This window comes from Anabrus simplex, chromosome 9 (assembly GCF_040414725.1).
Source record: "Anabrus simplex isolate iqAnaSimp1 chromosome 9, ASM4041472v1, whole genome shotgun sequence".
Lineage (NCBI taxonomy): Eukaryota > Metazoa > Arthropoda > Insecta > Orthoptera > Tettigoniidae > Anabrus > Anabrus simplex.
Window position 1 is genome coordinate 86,724,448 of NC_090273.1, and position 23,639 is coordinate 86,748,086.

Here is a 23,639-nt window from a genome sequence, read left to right on the forward strand (position 1 = left end):
CTAGTTCTGGAACTTTGGACTGTTAGATCGGCAGCATAGTACTGTTCGTTAAAAGTGAGAAAATGTGTTGTTTTTCATTTGATCGAGTATTTCATATTGGTTTTAATCGTGCCATTCCTACTGACGTCATTGTAATGACCTAAGTTCATTTCACTTGGGAAAACCACTAAGGCAGTCTTTCTGAGAATGTATAAAAGCAGGTGGAGAGTGAGTGTCTTCCATTATAATGAAAACTCCCCAACCTGATTTTGACAGAGTAGGCAAGCAGACCTACCATCACAATGAAAATTCCCTAACCCAGTCTTCATATGAGAAAAGACGTTTGGTGACTTCCCCGTTGCATTTCTAGGGTAACGTTGCTATGCAATATAATACAGTCTTGCTCACAAAGTGTACACTACTTAACATAGAATTCTGTATATAATGTAGAATTCCGTAGCGAAGCACGGGTACATCAGCTAGTTAAAACTATTTTTTGGTTGCAGGAGAAGGATGGTGAGAATGGTAGTGTAAATTCTGCTGTTATCCTCATCCACAAGTTGGTCTCGGTACTGGAATCTATCGAGAAGCTACCGGTGTACTTATATGATACTCAAGCATCTGGTTATGGACTTCAGGTATGTAAATGAAGTGTCTTGTTCTTATCTTACGTACGTGTTTGATTTTATAATTGCGGGCAGTTTAGGTTTTTCATTAAACTGTAGATGCCATAGCATATGACTTTTGATTAATAGTCTTTTTATTATTAAAATAATCAAGAAAAGTGTTATTCTTATGAATCCTTGTAGGTTCGAGAGGAGAAAACGTCCACGGTAATACCTCCCTGTAGTAAAGGGCAGCTACCAGAAGACCGAGTGGCTGACTGTTTAAGTTGTTAACAGCCTCCTCTGAGGGTGTGAGGAAATTGAGGTCAGGGGACACTTTTGTCTTAAGGATGAGAAGTTGGCACTGAAGGCAGAAGAACCAACACATGTTGGTTAATGACATAAGATGGAGAAGGCAATGGGAAACCACTCCATTAAAGGTCCTAAGGATTTTGCAAGTACAATGCAACCATGGTAATTTACATGAATGAGGAATTGACTTACTGACCATGGTTTTTGGAACCAAATATCTGGCAGGAGAGGTAAAAGGGCTCCTCAGGTCATTGCCAAGTGAAATCCCTCTAAAACCAGTGTGAAGATGGCGATTTGGAATGCATAAACGCTACTGAAAGTGGAAAAACTTGCGAGTTCAGAACCAAATGCGGAAGAGATAGATACCAGGTCCATCTAATATAAACTGGAATTTTAAATTAGTGGCTCTGGTAGCGAACGGAAATGCGTGGGGCTTTAAGAGGATGTTTGTGGTGGTCTTGATGTCATACACCACAGAGTGACTGCTTGCGTATGAGGTGGAAAATGAGTCCCACCGAAGACGACCGTGGACACGCATCACTGCAGATGACATTCGTGCTGTACGTGACCTTACTGAAGAAGATCGGCGCAATAAACATTTCTGAAATTGCTTCACTTACATTCGCTTACATAACTTCGAATTAATTTTTTTGAATGACTCATGGTTTTTAAGAAAATTCATTTTCTGCCTGCGTCTGTATTGCTTGTTTATGTGCGTGAGTTTTTGGCACACGTCTACACTAACCATGTCTTATCACAAACACGTGCATCTGTACATTCTAGACCAGGGATGGCGAACCTTTTCCAGTTAGTGTGCCATTTTAAGTATGGTTTATTATTCTCAACTGCCTACTGTGCCAGTTGTTATGTTCTTTGGAATGGCTATAAACACCCATCCCCTCCACATTCCTATCCCTGACTTGTATCCTTAATTCCAAATTATGCATCATAATACATTATTACATATATAGTGTAAAATAATACATTTAATTGCAAGTTCTGTGGTCGTATTTTGCCAGTCGGTAAAAATACATTTTTGAATATGTAAGTTTTAAGAATAGCCAACATTATTTGTATAAAAGGAAATATTATAAGCGTCCATTGTAACACCCTTCATCATTAAGTATTAATATATATATAAATCAAAAATATTAATATTGCAAAAGAACTTCTAGTGGAATATCGTTCTCAACTTTAGTGTGAAACTTGTTGTTGAAACTTTGTAGCCATGTCAGTTATGTTAGGTTTGTAACCTCTTTTCTTCATTAACACACAAGAAGCACTTAGGTCTGAACCAAGACGTTTCTAACTATTGACTTCACAACGTTAATTGTAGAAAACAGCTACTCGCAGACGTACGATGACCCAGACAAAGTAAGTAGCGCTATAGCAAGTTTCTTCATTGCCGAAAACATTTGTAGGAGGCTGTTACACTGTTCAAGTATTAAGTTCTGCGGCTTCTGGAGAGAATATTCACCATCAACAGCAGACACGATTTTAACCAATATATGAATTTGTTCACCCACATACTGCTTTCTTGAAATTCAGCCAACTCCACTTGTAAACTGTCAATTTCTAAAAACAAAAAAAAATTGACCTTAATATCACTCATTTGTGCAATATGAGGTTTTGAAATAAAGTGTAAAATTTCCTCCAAATCTCAAAATTGGGATAATCTCTTGGCAACTATTTGTCTTAAAAAATTCAAAACAATAAGAATAATTACGCACTGCTGGTGACCACACACAAGCCAAAATTGACTGATGTGGGCGAGCGAACGGCTCTCCGGCCGCATTTGACATTTATCTCGCTTGACTTCTGGACCTATCGGTGTTGCCATAATGCACTTCCGAATGGAACTAGAATTTAGAATTTATGTTTTAAACCTGAAACACTATGACTGTACGATGCACGATGTTTGTATAGTCTATAACACAATACGTATATAAAAATGTTAACGCGTGCATGTGGTGTGCCACCGAAATCGTGTTCGTGTGTCATCTAGTGACACGCGTGGCATAGGTTCGCCATCCCTGTTCTAGACCATGATGTTGATATTGATTCCCATAGGAAACCTGAAATATTTGTCCTGAATGAGTAAATTCGTAATTCCTATTTAAATGGTCCGTTACTGGAAATTATAAGTTTTCCAGCTAACTCATTCCTGATTTCCAGCATTTCACCCCGTTGTGTCAGTTAGGCCTCATCAGTTGGTTACTAGTACAGTAAAACTTTATTTCAAAGTCAGTGGGACGCAAGAATCGGACTTCAAATTACGTGATTTTGAATTAACTGTCGACTCGTAATTCAGAAATGGCAACCCTTGGGCATCACAGAATACTCTAAGCCCTGTTACTGCATGCAGTTAACCTTCATTCACAGTTTAAACCTTTTAAATGCCATGGGAAAAAAACAAAAAACAAACTTATTTCCAAAATGTATCCAAGAAGGTGCATTTACATTATTCAAATGATTTACTTGGATAAAACACAGGCAAACATAACCTCAAGCAGTGAAAGAAAAAGAAACACGATTCAAAGACGAGGACAAATTATGCTGGATCCCCTGTCCAAATGCTTTATCTTTTGGATTACTGTGCTGTTTGCATTTTTAGATGCCTTGTACTTGCACGGAAAGTGGCCGATGTGCTTAAAACATTGTGGCTTATCGAACTTTCCTATGATGAGGGAAGGAAGTCTCGCTTCCACATGCATTGCTACACAGTACAGTGGGAAAACCCTTGTATGTTTTCCCAGCTGGCACTTCTCTCCTTTTAAACCATAAGTCTGTTTGGGCTCGGAATTTTTAAAAAATGCAGTTTTTTCGGCATTGACAGTATTTTTCGGTGCGTACGAATTGAGTATATGAGCCACGCTCTTTCGCCAGCTGTCGGCATTGCCAGTGTTCGTGGATTCTGCTTCTCTACACAGTGCCTGCTACGTGATATTGTGGCGTTCCTTAAAACACTGAGTACAAAAAAATTACGATTTCATTCAAACTTAGCAGATATGAAGCGCACTGTAGACACATCAAAGTGAGTGAAAGTGCAGAAAGCTACCCCTGTATGTTCTGATAGCATAGCGGGCATCAATTTTTATAAGAGAGACCAAGTTTCTTATAGTATCACTTCCTGGGGCTCTAAGTAGCCTGCACTGTAGCCTCCACTGTATGCGCGAGCCATGCACGAGAGTACGTAATAAACACAAACGCGACTCATTTTGTCGCAGTTTACCAGTGACCCCTGGTTGCAAGGCTTTGAAAGCCGTGCTAGAAAAGAGGTGTGTGTGGCACCGGTATTTCCTGGCAATGTTGCTGACAAGCGATAACTTACAACCTTACGTATTTTGTCACTGGTGAATAAATTGTACATTGTCTAGTGACGATGTTGTCAAACTACCGATAAACCATGCGTCTTATGTATAGTGGTATTATTTTTAAAAATTTATTTACTTATTTATTATACTTATATTTATACGTTGTACGACATCTTGCAAACATGACTGTGTTACTAAACTACCCGTAAGCCATATACATATTTAAATTGCACATTCAAATGCGATGTACATTGTAGTTCCATTTACCTTTTAAGCAGCTTGATGAAGAAAATTTGAATTTATGATGATTATGCGATTAAATTTTAAAATATGATTATTTTATTGAAAATAAAGGATGCAATCATCATGCGGTGAAATACGTGCTATAAGATACCGTCATAAATAAAATCATGTACTATACAGATATGTGGATGACATCTTAATCCTATTCAGTGGGAGTAAAAATGAACTCTTATGATCTGACTGCTGTTCAGTAACTTACACTGAAACCTAAATTTCACAGTAGAACATGAAACCAACTGATCAGTTAAGTTCCTGGACCTCGCTATCACAATCACAAATGAGACACACAAATTCAATGTTTACAGAAAAGCAACAGCAACCACTAAAACCATACATAACTCCTCATGTCACCCAACCTCGTTAAAAAACTGCATTATTTCAAGCCATGCTTCATATCGGTATAGCATTAAAAGTACCATTACCTGACATATGTAGGACTAAAGGAATTCAATTCATAAAGCAAATGGCCACAAGAAATGTGTACAATCCACAAATGATAGATAAAATGCGTAGGAACATAAGGGAGAAAACGGCAGAAAAATCAATGCAAGAAAATGAACGCCACTTGCAGTATCACAGTATACTGTCCATTGGAAATATACCATACCAAATAGCCAGAGCCTTCAAGAAACATGTATACTCATCAGCTTCTCAACCATAAACTACCTGGGTCAGATTCTACCACATTCAGTCAATACACTAGATAAACTCAAGCAGACTATTGTAGGCTATATAAAATCACCTGTAAAAACTGTGCATGTTTGAAATAAATAGTACATTTTATGTTAGGCAGACTGGAAGAGGATTTGACATCAGATTTCAAGAATACCTCGCAGTGCTTTGGCTACGTAAGCAAATCAGCAGTTGCTGTGCATCTACATGTTGCACGGGTACCAACCAAACACTAGCTCCACAGCGTGATCACGACCTTACTAAGACTCAAACTTTCAACATTTACTTTTAAATCTGCTCCACTCAGGGTGTCTCTCATATAATAATAATAATAATAATAATAATAATAATAATAATAATAATAATAATAATAATAGAGATGATATAGGCTTTTGGGTTTAAGCCGTGTCAAGAAAATCAGGTGAATTCTCGAGGACAGTCGAGATTTTCTTCTGATGACACAGAGCATAATTCTCTGCGAAACAAAGAATTTCACCTTATTTTCTTGACATGGCACAAATCCAAAAGCCTATATCATGTCTATATATACGCGCCGTGAAAGCAACAACAACAATAACAACATTAAACCTAAACCTCTGTAGCACCCAAGTGGCATCTACAGGTTTCTGGACTTCCCAGTACGTTTACAGTAGAAGTCCGTTATAGCGAGAATTCACAACAGTGGAAAATGTACTCGCTATAGCGGATTGTCGTTATATCCGGTTTTTGTATAAAAGTTGGAAAACTCCCCATAAACATTAAAATCGGATGAAACGAGAATCAGCTTGTTCAAAACTTGCGTTTCCACGGATGATATCCACACTACGACTTACTTGTTTGTTATTTTTTGAAATGCAATACTACGTGAAAGTGTGTGTTTAATTTCATTCTGAAAAAATTACAGTTCCGTATTTCTCCGAATCCAAGACGATCCCCACTTTTCCCTTCAAAAATTTGAATCAGGTGCAAAAAGTGCTTTGTAAAATCATATGAATGCCTTTGTTGTATAGTACGCATTTTAATACTATTTTAGAAGTCCAACATTGGCTTTCGTTGTGCCGCATTTTTTGCGGCTGAAAAATGATTCTTTATTTCCATGGGTTTGATGACCATTAACTTAAAATTGGCATCATAATACCGAAGAGAATCCGTTGAAAATTTGCAGGCAGTACCTATTCCATGCGTCTCTACAATACGATGATCCGTGAGGAAAATATTCTTGCTGTCTCTAAAACTGTTACGGTACTTTTACTCAGCGTCAGATATAACCGGCCACCGCTACACGCATGTCTTGCTTGGCGGGTTCGGCCAACTTCAGCGGCTAGCACTGTATAGGCCTAATCGCAGACGTCGAAGATCAATGAACGAGTTTATTGCGCCACGGTATGGCCTTTCCACCCTTGAGTTTTTTGTGCACATACCGGTACCTTACAATTTCATTTTCGACTCTTTAAAACGTCCTTGTTGTGGACCACTGAATGCATTTTATCTTTGTCTTCACGCTGATGCCAAATATTGGCTTTAGTTAGGCTTATGCCACATTTTCTTGCGGCTGCACAATTATTCTACATTTCCTAGTGTTTAATAACCATTAAAATTGGCATCTTAATATCGACGAGAACCCGTTGAAAATTTGCAGGCAATACCTGTTCCACGTATCTTTACGACTATCCATCACGAAAATATTCTTGCTGTCTATAAAATTCAATTTTACTAAGAGTCAGGTACAGTAGACGCGTTATAACTCTGCCACTGACTAGCCGTGGCCTTTCTAAGAATTCGAAGGCTCACTTGTTTTGATGTCATTCTGCAGATTTGAGAAAAGTTTTTGTAGAGGCTAATAGAATGTCATTTCTCTTCACTATTTTCCGAGATCCAGTGACGTTACACACAGACACTGTACAACCGGTTGTCACAGCTAGCGATGTATAATAAAGAGGCTGTCGTTTATTGTCATCGAATTTTGTGTGCGCGTGCGGAGGTGAAAAGAATGTAAGATCACAACTTAAACATACACTAGGGAAGCTGACCCACACTGACGTTTTTGTAGTGAACGTGCCCCACAGGTATGATTTGAGTAGAGACTCGTGTGTGAACATTGAAGTGGACAAGGTCAATACAGTTATTGTTAAAATTTGTAAACATTTTCGGAATACTCAGGTTATTGAATGCAGCAGTTTTGAGAGATACTTTTATACAAAACATGGCCTCCATCTAAACAATTCAGGTAAACGAAAGATAGCAAATATTGTTCTAGATTTTATTAATCTTAAGATATGTACTGTAAAACAGGCAACTCCCTTGAGTTATAATACTGACCAGGAAAACTAGTAGAAAGAGCCAGCTGTACTTCAAGCTGGCTCAGTCAACTAGAAAAAGAAACTCAGGATAGTAAGGAATTTCAAGTTACCCAATTGCAACAGTCAAGTTTTAGGGAGGAAGGGGGTCTGAGATTGCTCTTGGTAAACTGTCAAAGTGTAGTAAATAAAAAATTCGGTACATTGATGGAATCTTATGAGACTGATGTGGTGATAGGAGTGGAATCGTGGTTGAAAGAAGGGGTGGGCAATAGAGAAGTATTTCCAGAAGGGTACACAGTCTATCGTAGAGACCAAGGACATAAAAAGGGAGGGGGGGTGTTTATTCTGGTGAAGGAAACTTACTGTTCACACTAATGGTTTACCGATGAAAGGGATGAAATATTAGGGATAAAATTAGTTTGTGATAATATGAAGGAGGTGGGAATTATAGGAACATACAGGCCTGGAAGAGAGGAAAGAGACATGCAAATCTTTGAAAAAATAATAGATTATACTCGTAAAAACAATAATAATGATATGGTAATAATTGGGGGAGATCTAAATTTGCCTGAAGTTGAATGGAAAGGAGCTGCAAGTGAAGCCCATGAACAGAAACTGACAAATAAGTTAATTTGGGAGGGAGGATTTACACAAGTAGTACAAGAACCGACTCGTCTCAATAACTTACTAGATGTATTCTTTGTTAAACCATGGGAAATTGTTGATAAAACTGAGGTAATTGAAGGAATAGGAGACCATAAGGCTGTAATAATGGATGTAGGACTTGTACCAAAAAGGCTTAATAAGAGGGTTACACAAGACAAGAAATTGTACAGAAAAACTAAAGTTGATGAATGTGGGACTTACCTTAAATCACAATTCAGTTGTTGGATAAGTGAAGGGAGTAACGTGGATACACTTTGGGCTAAATTTAAAGGAATTATTTGGGAAGGAGAGAAGAGATTTGTACCTGTTAAGAAGGGTAAAATGACCTCAGACCCTGTTTATTATACAAGGGAAATAAGAAAATTAAAAAGAAAATGTAGAATAGTAAACAGGAAAATCAAAGAGGGTAGGGAGAGTAGAGAAACTAGAAAACAGCTAATGAGGGAACTGAATAGAGTGAAAAAGGAAGCAAAAGAGAATTATATGAATGGCATACTTCAAGAGGGTAATGACCACAAAGGGAAATGGAAAGAGCTGTATTCATATATCAGGAATCAAAAAGGAAAAGGAATCCAAATTCCTACAATGGTGGGAGAAGGAGGTGAACACTATTTAACAGATACTGAGAAAGCAAACCTATTTAGTAGGGAATTTAGAGATTCAGTAGATGATTGTCAAGAGTTGGAAACCGAAACAGAAGATAGAGAGGGAGAAAGACAGAGGGAAACAAGAAGCTTCTCATTCACAAACGAAGATATTTTCAGAGAAATCCAACTGCTTCAGCGAGGAAAAGCAGCAGGAAGTGATCAAATTACTGGGGAGGTATTAAAGACAATGGGGTGGTACATAGTGCCTTATTTAAAATTTATCTTTGACTATGTCATAAATAATAGTGTAATACCAAAGGAATGGAAGGAATCTATAATAATACCAATTTATAAAGGAAAGGGTGATAAAAGGAAACCAGAGAACTACAGACCAATCAGCCTGACCAGTATAGTTTCTAAAATTCTGGAGAGTTTAATATCAAAGTACATCAGAGGGATATGTGATGATAAAAATTGGTTCATGAGGAGCCAGTATGGATTTAGAAAGAAATTTTCTTGTGAGGCACAACTGGTGGGATTTCAGCAGGACATATCAGATCAGTTGGATTCAGGAGGTCAGTTAGATTGCATAGCCATAGATCTTTCCAAAGCCTTTGATAGAGTGGAACATGGAATATTATTAAAGAAATTGGAGGGAATAGGATTGGACATAAGGGTTACACGTTGGATAAAAGCATTTCTAAATTGAAGGGTTCAGAAAGTCAAAGTAGGAAATAATGTATCTCAGGAAGAGAAAGTTTGGAAGGGAATTGCACAGGGTAGTATAATCGGTCCGTTACTTTTCATAATATACGCAAATGATTTAGGGAACAATATAACATCAAAAATAGGATTGTATGCAGATGACATAATTGTTTATAGGGAAATAAACAACATTGAGGATTGTTCAGAATTACAAAGGGACCTTGAAAGTATCCAACAATGGGTTGAAGAAAATAATATGAAGGTTAATGGAGGCAAATCAACTGTTACAACTTAAACAGGAGCTTTAAAACTGAATTTGAATATACTTTGGATGAGGTAGTTATCCCAAAAGATGGCAAGTGCAAATACTTAGGTGTGAGATTTGAAAGTAATTTGCACTGGAAGGGTCATATTGATGACATTGTTGGGAAAGCATACAGATCATTACATGTCATAATGAGGCTACTTAAAGGGTGCAACAAAGAATTAAAAGAAAAAAGTTACTTGAGTATGGTTCGTCCATTATTGGAATATGCAAACAGTGTTTGGGATCCTCACCAAGAATACCTAATAAAAGAAATAGATAGTGTGCAGAGGAAAGCAGCAAGATTTGTAACAGGGGATTTCAGGAGAAAGAGTAGTGTATCAGAAATGTTAAAGGAACTTGGGTGGGAAACTTTAAGTAAGAGAAGGGAGAAAACTAGACTTATAGGATTATATAGAGCCTATACAGGAGAAGAAGCATGGGGAGATATCCGTGAGAGGCTTCAGTTGGAAAATAATTATATCGGCAGGACTGACCACAAATATAAAATTAGAAGGAATTTTAGCAGAAGCGATTGGGGTAAATTTTCATTCATTGGGAAGGGTGTGAAGGAGTGGAACAGTTTACCAGGGGTAGTGTTTGATCCTTTTCCAAAATCTGTACAGATATTCAAGAAGAGAATAAACAGCAACAGAGAAAATAAATGAAGTGTTAGAGGGCATTCGACCAGTGCAGGTTATTGTAAATAAAAAAATGTGTGTGAATAAATTAATTCCATCCCCTGGTCTAAGGAGTTTGGACAGCCAAAGTAGGGGACTGCCTGTAGGGGTGAAGTACAGTGGGGACTTCGAGGGCCCTGGGACCGCTACGGTAGCTGTGAAGGCCCTTCAGGAACTCTGAAAAGTGGTGGCAAAAGGGGCTCTGGTTAAGACGCAGCAGGTCGTTATGCTACTTAGGATCCAGAACGGGTAAAAAACAAAAACAAAAAAATAGTAAATAAATAAATGTAATGTAAATATTAATGTTATACCAGTTGTATAGTATCATTTGAAGTAATTCCACATACTGTATATTAGTTGACTATATTTGTAAGTAGTACAGGAGATACTATAAGTAGAATTTTGTAATATAAATTTATTAAGGATGAGCTGTGTGTTTAATAGAAAACATTGTTAGCATAAATTGTATAATATTGTATTATAGGAAAAATTTTCTTCTGTTGTTATTTTAATATTTAGTGCTTGACAGTAATGTATTTGTGTACCATTTGCCACCGAGGTAGACACCTCATTTGCAAATAAAGAGATTTTGATTTGATTTGAAACATAATTGAAACAAATGTAGAGAAAGTTATCCTTGCTAAAATTTACATGTGAATAGCCTTTCCGAAATTTAACTAGATGCGAAGAAGTATGAATTATCCTCTGAAATCAGCGATGTATTCTTCCATATGTGGTGAGGTGTATCACATTCTTACTTAATTTCAGTACCGGTATATAACATTAAAATTAAGAGATCGTTTACTTCAGCTTTTATTTTGAACCGGTTAACAACTGCTATCGGCCACGTTATTTACACATTAATTACGTAAAACTTGTTATCCTCTTTCATTTCGAATTTTCCTTAGAGAATAGCAGTCGTCAGGCATTACTAATCGACTCCAACATTGCCTTCGAATATGGACGAGAGAGCTCACAAATGCACATAGTGAGAAAACTATACCGTACCAAAGATGATCGATCGCATTTTGTGGCAAACGTTTGTTTCCTTATTCAAACAGCGTCCCTATCCTAACTTAACCATACTATACATATGATGAAAACATATTTCAAGCGCCAGTAGAGAAATGATAACCTTCTCGCTATAAACTTACATGAAAATAACCTTTCCCTAATTATTATTATTATTATTGTTTTTTTTTTTTTTTTTTGCTAGGGGCTTTACGTCGCACCGACACAGATAGGTCTTATGGCGACGATGGAATGGGAAAGGCCTAGGAGTTGGAAGGAAGTGGCCGTGGCCTTAAGGTACAGCCCCAGCATTTGCCTGGTGTGAAAATGGGAAACCACGGAAAACCATCTTCAGGGCTGCCGATAGTGGGATTCGAACCTACTATCTCCCGGATGCAAGCTCACAGCCGCGCGCCTCTACACGCACGGCCAACTCGCCCGGTTTTCCCTAATTTAACCAGACGCGAGAAAATATAAACTAACCTGTGAAATGAATTATGCACTCTGCCATATCTCTAGGTGTATCCCATTTTTACTTAATTGCAGTATTTAGCATTAAAATTAAACGATTGCTTAGTCAGCCTTTATTTTTAACGAGTTAAGAACTGTTATCGGACAAGTTATTTACGCATTTGTTACGAAAATATGTTCTCCTTCATTTCGAATTTTCTTTACGGAACAGCGGTCGACGGGTATTACTAACAGACTCCAACATCGCCTTTGAATGTCGACGAGAGAACTCGCTAGTGAACATAGCGAGGAAACGATATCGAAGATAATCGATTGCATGCAACATAATCGCTGGGGTGCATAATTATCGATAACGGAAAAATCGCACGTGCGCGCTTAATCGCTCATAATAACAGATTTGTCAGTGATAGGGCTCTCGCTATAACCGAAGGATAATACACAGATTTATTATAGGAATTTTGAAGGGACAGCAAAATATTGTCAGTATAACGGGGTTCTCGTTACATGCTGTACATGCTATAGCGGACTTCTACTGTACTTAATACCATTGGGCGCCAGTGTACTTGATGATAAACGATATGAACTTAACATAAGATTAATATATCTTCCAGGTTTGGGTCATAGGCTGCCCAATATTCTGACACTCTTACCTGACCTGACAGCTGCCTCTGTGGATCAGTGGTAGAGTGTCGGCCTCTGGATCCCAAGACAGCGGGTTCAGACCCGGCAGAGGTGGTCGGATTTTTGAAGGGCGATGAAAGTCCATTTGACACTCCATGTCGTACGATCTCGGCATGTAAAAGATCTCGGGTGACACATTTGGTGTTTACCCGACAAAATTCATTAAACTCAGCCATAGACATACAAGAGAGTTTTGGTTTACTCGGTCTGCCATCTAGTGGGCTAGAGTAAAACAGAACGTTGGAATTGACGAGTAGACAGCAAGATGGCGTCAAATTGAAATGTTTGCACACGGGAACTGAGGCCACACTATTATTATTATTATTATTATTATTATTATTATTATTATTATTATTATTATTATTATTATTATTATTATTATTATTATTATTATCTGACCTGACGGCATGTTGAACAGAAAAGGTATGAGGATATACTGGCTAGGTTATACTACATTCTGAAATGACACAATGCAAATTAAAATATATAAATATACTTTCAAAATTAACCACGTCAGTATTCCTGTAATTTACCAATAAGCTACCATCCACCTTCCCAACACACAACAGCAAAAACAACAGTGTAGGAAATGCACACTTAAAATTAACTGCTTTGGTATACCTATAGCATACCACTACCATCCACCTCCATCCACATGACAACACAAATTACAACATAAGGAATACACGGTTTTCTCTTATTATTCACAATCGGCGCTGAATTTACGACATAATTACTTAATTAAATTAGCTGGTGCGATGACCTTGCTATGAAATAAAGAGTACATTAGGTGTTTCTCCGTCCCTTAACACGCTAAACTCCACGGTACATATTTGTACAATATCTTCTTCTTAGCTTGAATTTATATACCATATATAATCTGACTAGTCTGAATAGCTGGAACACGAACCTCAGCCTCATAACCTGATACACCATCTCAAAGTTGAAGTTAAATACCACCATACCTCGCCAAACTCGCTGATAACTTTCCTGGTAAGTTCATGGTTAGTTTTCACAGTGAAACCATACGTTACATTCAGCTAAGTATAATGGCTTAGTACTTCATAGCAGACTTCTATATAACATGTAATGATACCTAAGCCTGTCGGATGTCCCAACCAGATGTTCCATCGACGAGACACGATTATCCAAGCCACAGACACAAGCAGCATTCAACAGGTCTGAACATCGCACACTTCAAATAGGACAATCCACTGATTACAACATCTCAAACAATTAAGACCAATAAAACCACCTTCCGGCAAACCAGTTCTCACCACATGTAATACGAAGGTAGAGCGTATAGCACGACCAGGGATTGTACCAAGAAAAACAAGAATAATAGGTACCACATCACTTACCGTGCAATCCCAATAGAAGGTCGTCGCAATTTGTAGAAGCAACAGGGCCAAGAGGCCAGGCGAATCAATAAAACAAATTAAATTAGCTAAAGACTGGAATAATAACTTCTGAATAAATTTGAAAGAAAGAAAACTTTAATTAACAAAATCTTCTAAAGAAAAATAACCGACCTCTCTAACTACAATTGATTTAAAATTTAAATGTTGCAACTGGATCAATTAAAAGGAAAAATTAACTGAAAATTAAACCATCAAGGTCGATGCATTAATTAAAGAGAATCAAATGACAATTAAAATCTTTAAATTCACAGTTACAATCTTGAAGATGAAAACTTCTCCAATGACAATCTCGGTCATACCCTACCAACCCAATATTACTTTAGTAATCTTCAAGAAATAATCCAAATGAAGGTACATGATCCACAAGAAGGATTAACTAAGAGAAAATTACACCAGAGACCGAAACTTAAATCACTAGAATATCACAAAACAGCAACCGGTCCACCATTAGGCGGCAAAATCAAGACCATCACAGCACACGGTTCTAGCCGTCAATAATCATCTCAGATCCTCGGCTGTCACAGGCAACAGGACAACGCCCACCCACATGTGCATTCTATTACATCGTACAGTAACAAAACACAGTCACCATAATTCAAAATGGCTACACCAGTACCGAGTTAACCATAGAAAGGTTTTCATCTTAACAATATTCCAACATTACCTAACACCCTCGAATAGGTTTGAAAAATTTAGTAATCAAATAATTATTATTATTATTTAAAGGAAAATAAGAAAAATGAATTAGGTTGCACCGATACTACATACATATTTACCATAGTGAGGAGCTCCCCAAATATAAAATCTTGTTTCATGCGCATGAAACCTTAAGTAACAGAACCAAAAGTTAAAATTAATATCATAGTTACCATCGAACCTTGAAACCCCAAACCTAGATTGAATCTTACAAGCTCATAACAAGACCAGTAGGAAAAGTCCTTCACTTTAAATGCTCAAAACAAATGTCCGAAACATCAAATATTCCATTTCTCAGATATCATAGCCATAAATTTTCTCCATGTCTTCAAACGTCATAAATAGTAGTTTCTTCGGCGAGATCAACCAGTTTAGAAGTACAAATGAATCTACTTACGAGGTCGGATAGTTAGAAGTGAATAATCTTTTCAAAAGGAACAAACCAGACTTCGAGCCTAACGCTCAAGTGGAAATCCATTAACCCGGATCGAAATTCACCAACATCTTCTTTTCTTGAACAAATTAACTTGTCGTTAAACCACAACCAAGAGCTTAGCTTCAGAGCGTCTCTTCAATTCAGTCCCAAGAATTAAAAAAACAAAAACGCTCAGACATCATTGTCGAGCACGGTCCCCCGCCAGGTAGACTTCATGTTTCGCAGACAGATCGCAGCACACACTAGCCACCTCGTGTTTCTATAACCAAGTCCACCGCAAGATGGCTCCCCGTGCGCAAATCCGAGAAGGGACCATGGTATCTCGAACTCTTAATTCGTGGACACGCACACCATAATATTAAAATATAAATGGAATCAAATATATATAGTTCTAAGGTAATGGAGTAATTCAAACTCCATTACACCAGTCATAAAATAAACCCTTCAAGTCACATGGTTTTCTGTCCTAGCTAATCATATCTTCCATTTGTCATGTGGTACGCCATTTTTAAAATTTTGACGTTCAACATTGGCGTACCTTTGCCTTGAAAACTGTTGGAAGTCATGCGTCACGTTGAACAAACCAATATCTTACACAACCTGCGCTTTATTTCGCTTAACCAAGATTCCCAACTTTTGGTGCCACAGAATGCCACCAATTTAACACACAGTTCTTATAATAACTAAATAATGTTTGTGATACATTAATAAATACCTATGGTATTCCTACAATGAAATATACGATACTGGTAATATATACATTAAATACATATCCTGTAACCTGGTGTAAATATTGCTGTAAATACTAAAATTGACTTCACATGGTGTTGGAATTCTGTACGATTACAGTGTCACAGGGCATGAGGTATCAAACATGCAGGATTCTCTCACCATTTTGCACACTCATTCAAAAGGGATAAATTGAATTTTTTAGAAATTCTAGACATTTATAGACATCAGTTAATACTTCTTCTCACACTGACCTGTCATTCTGTTTGTCCTATTATGTGTTCATTTTCTTGTTGCTCTCTCTCTCTCTGCACATGACTTGTAGTTTATAATTACATTGATTAAATATCACCAACTGATCATCTTAGTGTGTCCATTGACAATATATCGTTGGATGGTCGTCTTCGCATGAGTGAGCATGGACACTACATCATCATTGGGGTCCTATAAGTGTTGAACATTGTAAACACATCAAATGTAAACATGATTTGCTTCTAAATGGTGTGCATGCCTTGCTAAAAGATAAGCAAATAGAGTGAGTATGCACACACTTGAGACACAGGTGCTGCAGGGAAAGTATTCACAACCAGAACTGGTTTATAGGCAGACCAAAAAATTACTTTTTATCTTAAGAATATTACTGAAATTACTTTTCAATTGATGGCATGGAGGGAATGTAATAAGCTGATTTATTGTTGCTTTAGATCCTGACAAGACGTTTGAGATTTCGTCTTGAAAAGGCACCTGGAGAGAGCTCGTTGATTGACCGGACTGGGCGGAGCCTTAAGATGGAACCTCTGAGCACAGTTGTGCAACTGGAACGTTATTTGCTCAAAATGGTTGCCAAGCAGTGGTATGACTATGAACGCTCAACCTTCGCTTTTGTGCGCAAGCTCAAAGAGGGACAGAAATTAGTCTTTCGCCACCAGCATGACTTTGATGAAAATGGTATAATTTACTGGATTGGCACAAATGGAAAGTAAGTTTCACTTTTGGTTGGATTATTTCTGTAGTTTCATAGGATGAGAGTTTTATGTTGCTGATTCTTCCTGAACACTGATCTATTGCTTGTGTTAAAGGAATTAGAAATGTTGTGGAATGAACCCCTTTCAGTTCATGAAGTTATGATTTCAAGAAGTATTATCATACAGTATAGTGTGTACAGAATAAAGAATATAGTGAAGTGAAATAATAGGTTAAAATTTCTTAAATTTTGAGAAATTGAAATTATTTAGATTTGCCGATCATTGACAGTAGTTGTGAATGTGATGTCCTGAGGTAATTTGATGATGACATTGACTTGACTTAGCTGTGTAAAGTTTATTTAGAAGACAGTAAAACCTCCTTAATCTGGACCCCTTTAAACCGGACATCACTTAATCAAGACATATTTTTAAAAATCTTCCTGAATATGAATTTATTGCTTGTATGAAGCTATTTTAGTTAGAAACGTGGTGGAGTAACCACTTTCAGTTCATGAAGTTTGTGATTTCAAGAAGTACTTTTGTATTGTGTTTCAAGTATAAAAAATATAGTGTTCAAAATGATTAAGATAATGGTTCAGATTTTGTAAATTTTGGAAAATTTTAATTGTTTAGATTTGCAGTTAATTAGGAATTGGTGGTATTAGCTATGATGATGATTTAGTTTAGTTATTAAGTAAGGTTTATTTGGAAATACAGTAAGACCTTACTAATCTGGAACCTGTTAATCGAGATATCACTTAATCTGACAGGTAGGCTATTCAAAAAGAAACCTTGAAAACAAACTAAAATGTTCTTGTATGGCATAGCCTAAGTTTCCGTGTAGTATATTTTGTATTTCCAAGATAATTGTAACGGTATCTGGCAACCTTGTCCTTGGCTGCCAAGCTATACAACTGCTCGCCCTTCGGAAAATTAACTTTCACTCTCCTGTGTTTCAGTTTAACACCATTTGTTCTGTACAATGCTAATTTGACAGTTGAAGGTGTACAGTGTCATTCAATAAATTGGCAAAATTGTCAAGTAAGGAAGATTCTAAAGCAAGTGCTTTGCATGAGAAATTAAAAATCTTCGGAAAGTGGTGGTGGTGATTATTGTTTGAAGAGGAACTACAAGTAGGCAACCATCCTCTAACACTAATCAGAGAGAAAAAATGGAAGGGTTCGAAAATCTTCGGGGAGAGAGTGTGCTTGCTTGATTGATAGATTTTGAATCACTAAACAAACCATTTCTGATATAAAAAAAGAGAAAAAAGAAAACTTTTTTTCATTTGCTGTGAAGTAGAATGCAGACAAAAAGTCTCTTACGATATAAACTTTTCATGATCCGTATTGACAAACATTCACGTTAATCATCTTCATCCTTTCCCTTTTCCGGATTCTCTCTGGGTAGGACAGTGTACCAAAGCCCTCCAGTTTAATCGATCTTTCCACCATTCATCTTCTAGTACTTCATTGCTATCGACTCCTCTATTTGCAATACAGTCCACAACAGAGCTCCCCCATCTCATTCTAGGCCGTCCCCTAGGCCTCTTTCCAGTCTCTGTATCCATGAATGTTTTCTTTGGTATTCTCTCTCCGGGCATTCTCATTATGTGTCCAAACCATTTTAGCTTTGCTATATCAATCTCTTCTTGAAGTTTTCACACTCCCACACATCTGCTTATTTCCTCATTTTGTATTCTATCTCGTCTTGTCTTTTCCTGTATGCTCCTCAAGAGCCTCATTCCAGCTGCTTGTATCTTACTTTGGTTCCGCTTAATCAATGTCCTGGCTGCTGAAGCATAGGTCAGTATAGGTCTTTAATAGGACGAGTATAAAACCTTCTTGCACTTCATTGGCACATCTTTGTTCCATACAATGTGTCTCACACACTCATAGAAACTTGCAGACTGCTGTATTCTTAAATCAATTTCTACATCCAAATGACATCACATTGCTCAAATATTAAAAATGTTTCACTACTTCAAGAGGTCCATTTCCTATTTTTATCACTCCCCTGGATTTTCTGTTACCTCTTGTCATAATCAAAGTCTTGCTTTTCGCAGTACTAATCTTCATTCCAAAATTTCTTATCTCCTCATTCCATAAATCAACTTGTGTCTGTACTTCCTCTTCATTATCTCCCCAAACTACGTCATCAGCAAACATAGACATTACTTGTTCACCCATCATCTTCTCCTTGATATTATGTAGAATTCTATCTGTGATGGTAATGAAGAGTAAGGGAGACAATACTATTCCCTGTCTTAAGCCTGTCTCAACTCTGAACCATTCAGTTTGACCCACTTTGGTTCTAACACAACTTTTGCAATTTTGGTAAAATGCTATTACCATCTGCATTGTTTCATTCCCAATCTGTGCCTCTGTCAATGTTTTCCATACCAAATTCCTTGGGACACTGTCATATGCCTTTTCAATATCTAGAAACGTTACTACTATGTCCTTTCCATATTCCCTATACCTTTCCATCATTTGATGCTGTGTAAATATTGGGTCATATGTGGACCTGCCTCTTCTGAATCCATACTGGTGTTCTGCCAATTTTCCCTCTACACTGTCTCTTATTCGTTTATCCAAGATTCTTTCAAGTATCTTAGCTGTGTGTGTTACTCCTCTGTAATTTTCACATTGCTTCCTGTCTCCTTTTTTTTTCTCCAGGTACTCTACTTTTCCCTGTCATATTTCATTCCAGCAACACTCTCCAATACCATTTCATCTGTCATTCATTAATCATTGCCCCAAAGGAGTGCGACACGCTTCGGCAGCCGGCACAATTCCTATCATCACTGCTAGATGGGGGCTTTATTCATTCCATTCCTGACCCGGTCGAATGACTGGAAACAGGCTGTGGATTTTATTTCTTTCTGTCTCCTTTCTTGAAAATCAGTATAATGACTCCTTTAGTCCACTCTTTTGGAACATTCTTTTCTCTCTATATCACCCTGAAGAGTCTGTGGAACCACTGTAGTCCAACTGCTCCTGCTGCTATTATCATTTCTATGGTGACCTTGTTCATTCCTGCTGCCTTGCCTTGTTTCATTCTTTTAGTGGTCCACTCAATCTCTGCCATGGATACCTAGTTTTCCTTATCTTCCATCTGCACTAAATCTGGTTCTTCGATTTCTCCATGTACCGAGATATTTTGCACATTGTAAAGCTGTTCAGAGTATTTTCCCCATCTCTGTAATGTATCCTGCTTCTGTGTCGTCACCTCCTCCTGTTCATTTTTAATGAAGTTAGCACCTTCATGTAGGTTTTTCTTCTTTTTTAACCCACTGGAATAAGATCTTTTTTGCTTCTGGTTGTATCTTTTTGCAGAGATTCAGTGAATTTTTGCCAGCATTTCTTTTTCTCTTCTAGAACCACCTTGGAGCACTCCTTGCAGTGCCTGTATTCTAAACATGTTAAACATTCACATTAATATGAAATTAAAATGAAGGTCCACCTTTTCAATACCATTTAATATGAAGTCAAATCACTTATACAGTGGGACCGGTTTCAAAATGGGGTTAAAAGTTGTTCTATAGAGTGGTAATTTGACAGTTTAAGGTGTACAATGCCATTCAATAAATTGGCAACATCATCAGGAAAGTAAAAACATAAAACAATGGGGTTGAAACCTGTGCCACCTTGTATAAGTAATATGACATATTAAATGGTATTGAATAGTTGGTCCTTCATTTTAATCTCTTATTAATGAGTCATAAAGTCTATCGAATTAAACACATGTGGCTGCCAGCGGACTAAAAGTTGTATGTTGGGAGTGTTTTAAGTGGTGCGAAAAATATAATTCTAGAATAGCATTGCAAGATGTTGAATTCCAAGCTGCAGCCAAATGCCTGGCAAAACAACTTGGTTTAAATGGATTTACAGCTAGTGTTGGCTGCCTGTCTAGATTCTGCAAACACCACAACATAGTGAACAGAGAAAGGTGTGGAGAGAGTCTAAGTACAGATGCAAGTGCTGTAGAACTATGCAGGCAAAGACTACATACTGTGATAAAAGGAGAGGGGTTACATTTTAAGTCGAGTGTATAATGCTGAAGAAATGGATTGTGTTGGCGTACCCTGCCTGATAATACAAGAGCATCAAAGTCCTTAGGAAACTCTCCTTGGTGGAGGATAAACAAAGAACGTGTTTCTGCATTGTTTGTGTTAATGCAGATGGGAGCCATGTGTTTAAAGATTGTTACAGTTACCAAGACTATATTATATGGTCAAGGGCTAATAAAAATGTCTCTTCCTGGAGTATGAATATATCAAATGGATTCAAAAGTAAAACGTTAGCCATAATATTATTGGATAATGCACCTTCTTATCTGGATAAAAGCCGTGAAATGTAGACAGTGAACATCAGATGACTATCTTTACCACCTGATACAACTTCATTACTGCAACCGATGGACTTAAACATCATCTATACTGCAAGGAGGTTGTATAATAAGAGCTTGCTGTCTGAAGTCTTTGAAATTGAAAAATCTGGAGATGGTAACGTCAGGTGAGGAGAAAAAACACACTGCAAAATACATCTTCAACCTCAGATCGATGATCTTCAATTTTGTGGCTGCGATGAAAGACATAGATAGCACACTCTACATTGGCCAATGCATGGAATAAAATTTTATAAAAAAGCAATATTGAACTTGAGAGTAAGGACATCGAAATAAAAGACTGTCACGAAGCACTGATTAAGGGTAGTGAGAGATCCTTCACAGTAAAAGAGATTGAGAACTGGCTCAACAGTGGTGTTCCTGTTGAACCATAATGAACGAAGAAGAATTTGTGTATAGTATAAACAAAGATTCTGCATCTGAAGATGAGGATACAGATAACGGACTGCCAAATATGAAATTAAGTGAGGTTAAAGAATATTATAATTCTCTGATTGATTTCATTCAACGAAGTGTAAACAAATATCTGGCTATTACTGTCATATGAGGCATCTGTGTGAATTTGTAGTGAATGAAATGCATGAAAAACCATTAAAAAATTCAGTTTTTTAAAACCAAAGTAAAGAACTATAATATACATTCAGGCACTGCAAACAATTCTGTATTATACGGGTTATTCTTCTTATTCACAAAATTAACTTTTTTTTCCTTTATTTCTATTAACCTGGGCTTTTGGTAACCTGGACAACTTTTGGTTGAAGGTGGTACAGATTAATGAGGTTTCATTGTATTGATGAAGAGAAACATACAAATATTTACTTGTTTTAACAGGACTTCTCCAGAGTGGGTAAATCCTGCCCAGTATGGTTTGGTTATGGTGACTTCGTCTGATGGACGCAATCTACCCTATGGTCGCCTGGAAGACATCTTAAGTCGGGACTCCTCTGCTTTGAATTGTCACACTAATGATGATAAAAGAGCATGGTTTGCCGTTGATCTGGGACTCTGGGTGTTGCCAAGTTCGTACACACTTCGGCACGCTCGGGGCTATGGTCGTTCAGCACTTCGAAACTGGCTCTTCCAGGTGAGAGAAGTAGGATTTTAATAACATTTTGGCAGTTGTAGATGTATGCATGATATATATATATTCCGTGTAAAATGCAGTATAATCCTGATATTGCGTGACCTCGATTTAACGTAAACCTGCATTTAACGGAAGAAATTTCCAGTCCCGTAAATTATTCCATAAGAGCAATGCAATTTTGTATTCAATTTAACGTAATTCAAAATAGGGCAAAACCCACATTTAGCATTAAGGAAATGTTAAAATTCTCAAATATTTATTTCTATTCGTTTTAGTTATGGGACGTCATAAGCTTGCTAAGGATGATTCAAGGCAGAAGAGGAATTTAGAGCGCGGGCACTTACGGCTAAAGTGAGATGTCGGACTCGATGCACATCCGATCGCGGCTGCTGTAGCAGAAGAGAACCCCCGTTTTAATGACAGTGTTATTTATAAACTTTGAAAATTCCTATGGTAATCTGTCCTTTAGTTACAATCATAACCCTTTTACTCATTCATCCATTATTATGGACAAATTCGGGCGTGTTAGTTTTTATCCGTTATAAATATTCATACACCTTACCATGTACATGACTCTACTCCAGCGTTTATATTGAATGCAATCTATCATCTTCTGTAACGATTCTTCGATTCCTCGCGCAAGCGAGTCAATCTTGAGCAAGCCTGAGGTCTCCTAACAACTCTGACTCGTGTAAAGAAACATTGGGATAATATGTTTTCACAATGAGTGTAATGCCAACAGTTTTTAACTCCTTAGAAATAAAGGCTGAAGTAAACGATCGCATCATATTAATACTCCTGAAATAAGATAAGAATGTGATAATTCTTCTCTTGATACAGCAGTATGCATAACTAATTTCAGAAGTTAGGTTATGTACTTTGGCGTCTTATTAAATTTCAGAAAGGCTGTTTCCATGTAAATTTATAGTGGAAATGTTCTTATTCTACAGGGAGCTTGAAATATGTTTTCATAATACGTGCGCGGTAAAGCTAGGTTTGATTATGCCATTTGACGTAAGAAAATTGAAATGTTTGCCACAAGCCTCTGGAGTGATGCAATTACAGTTTTTAACAATGAAACTGAATATGCGTGTTCAGACTATTGGAATTAGAAAATACATACTAATGAGTAAGCCTTTGCTTGGAAAACCTCCGCGAAAATGTTTTAACAAACTATTGCTGTTTCATACCGATTTTAATGTATTTTTGTGTGAGTTTGGTACCTTTACTGACATTTAATGTAAAATCATGAATAACTTTGTAAGAACAACCTTAAACCAAAGTGGTTTTGCATTCACCGACAAAATC

At 37.2% G+C, this 23,639-nt stretch overlaps 1 protein-coding gene across 7 annotated transcripts in view; it reads left to right on the plus strand.

Moving 5' to 3' along the window:
• Ufd4 (ubiquitin fusion-degradation 4-like) overlaps positions 1 to 23,639 on the plus strand; it is a 716,632-nt gene that overhangs the window by 460,584 nt on the left and 232,409 nt on the right. For all 7 annotated transcript variants that reach the window (XM_067153526.2, XM_067153530.2, XM_067153527.2 and 4 more), the window contains 3 exons: positions 486 to 617; positions 16,577 to 16,851; positions 22,079 to 22,331. In XM_067153526.2, the coding sequence (XP_067009627.1) occupies positions 486 to 617; positions 16,577 to 16,851; positions 22,079 to 22,331 (660 nt within the window). The remainder of the gene's footprint in view (positions 1 to 485; positions 618 to 16,576; positions 16,852 to 22,078; positions 22,332 to 23,639) is intronic.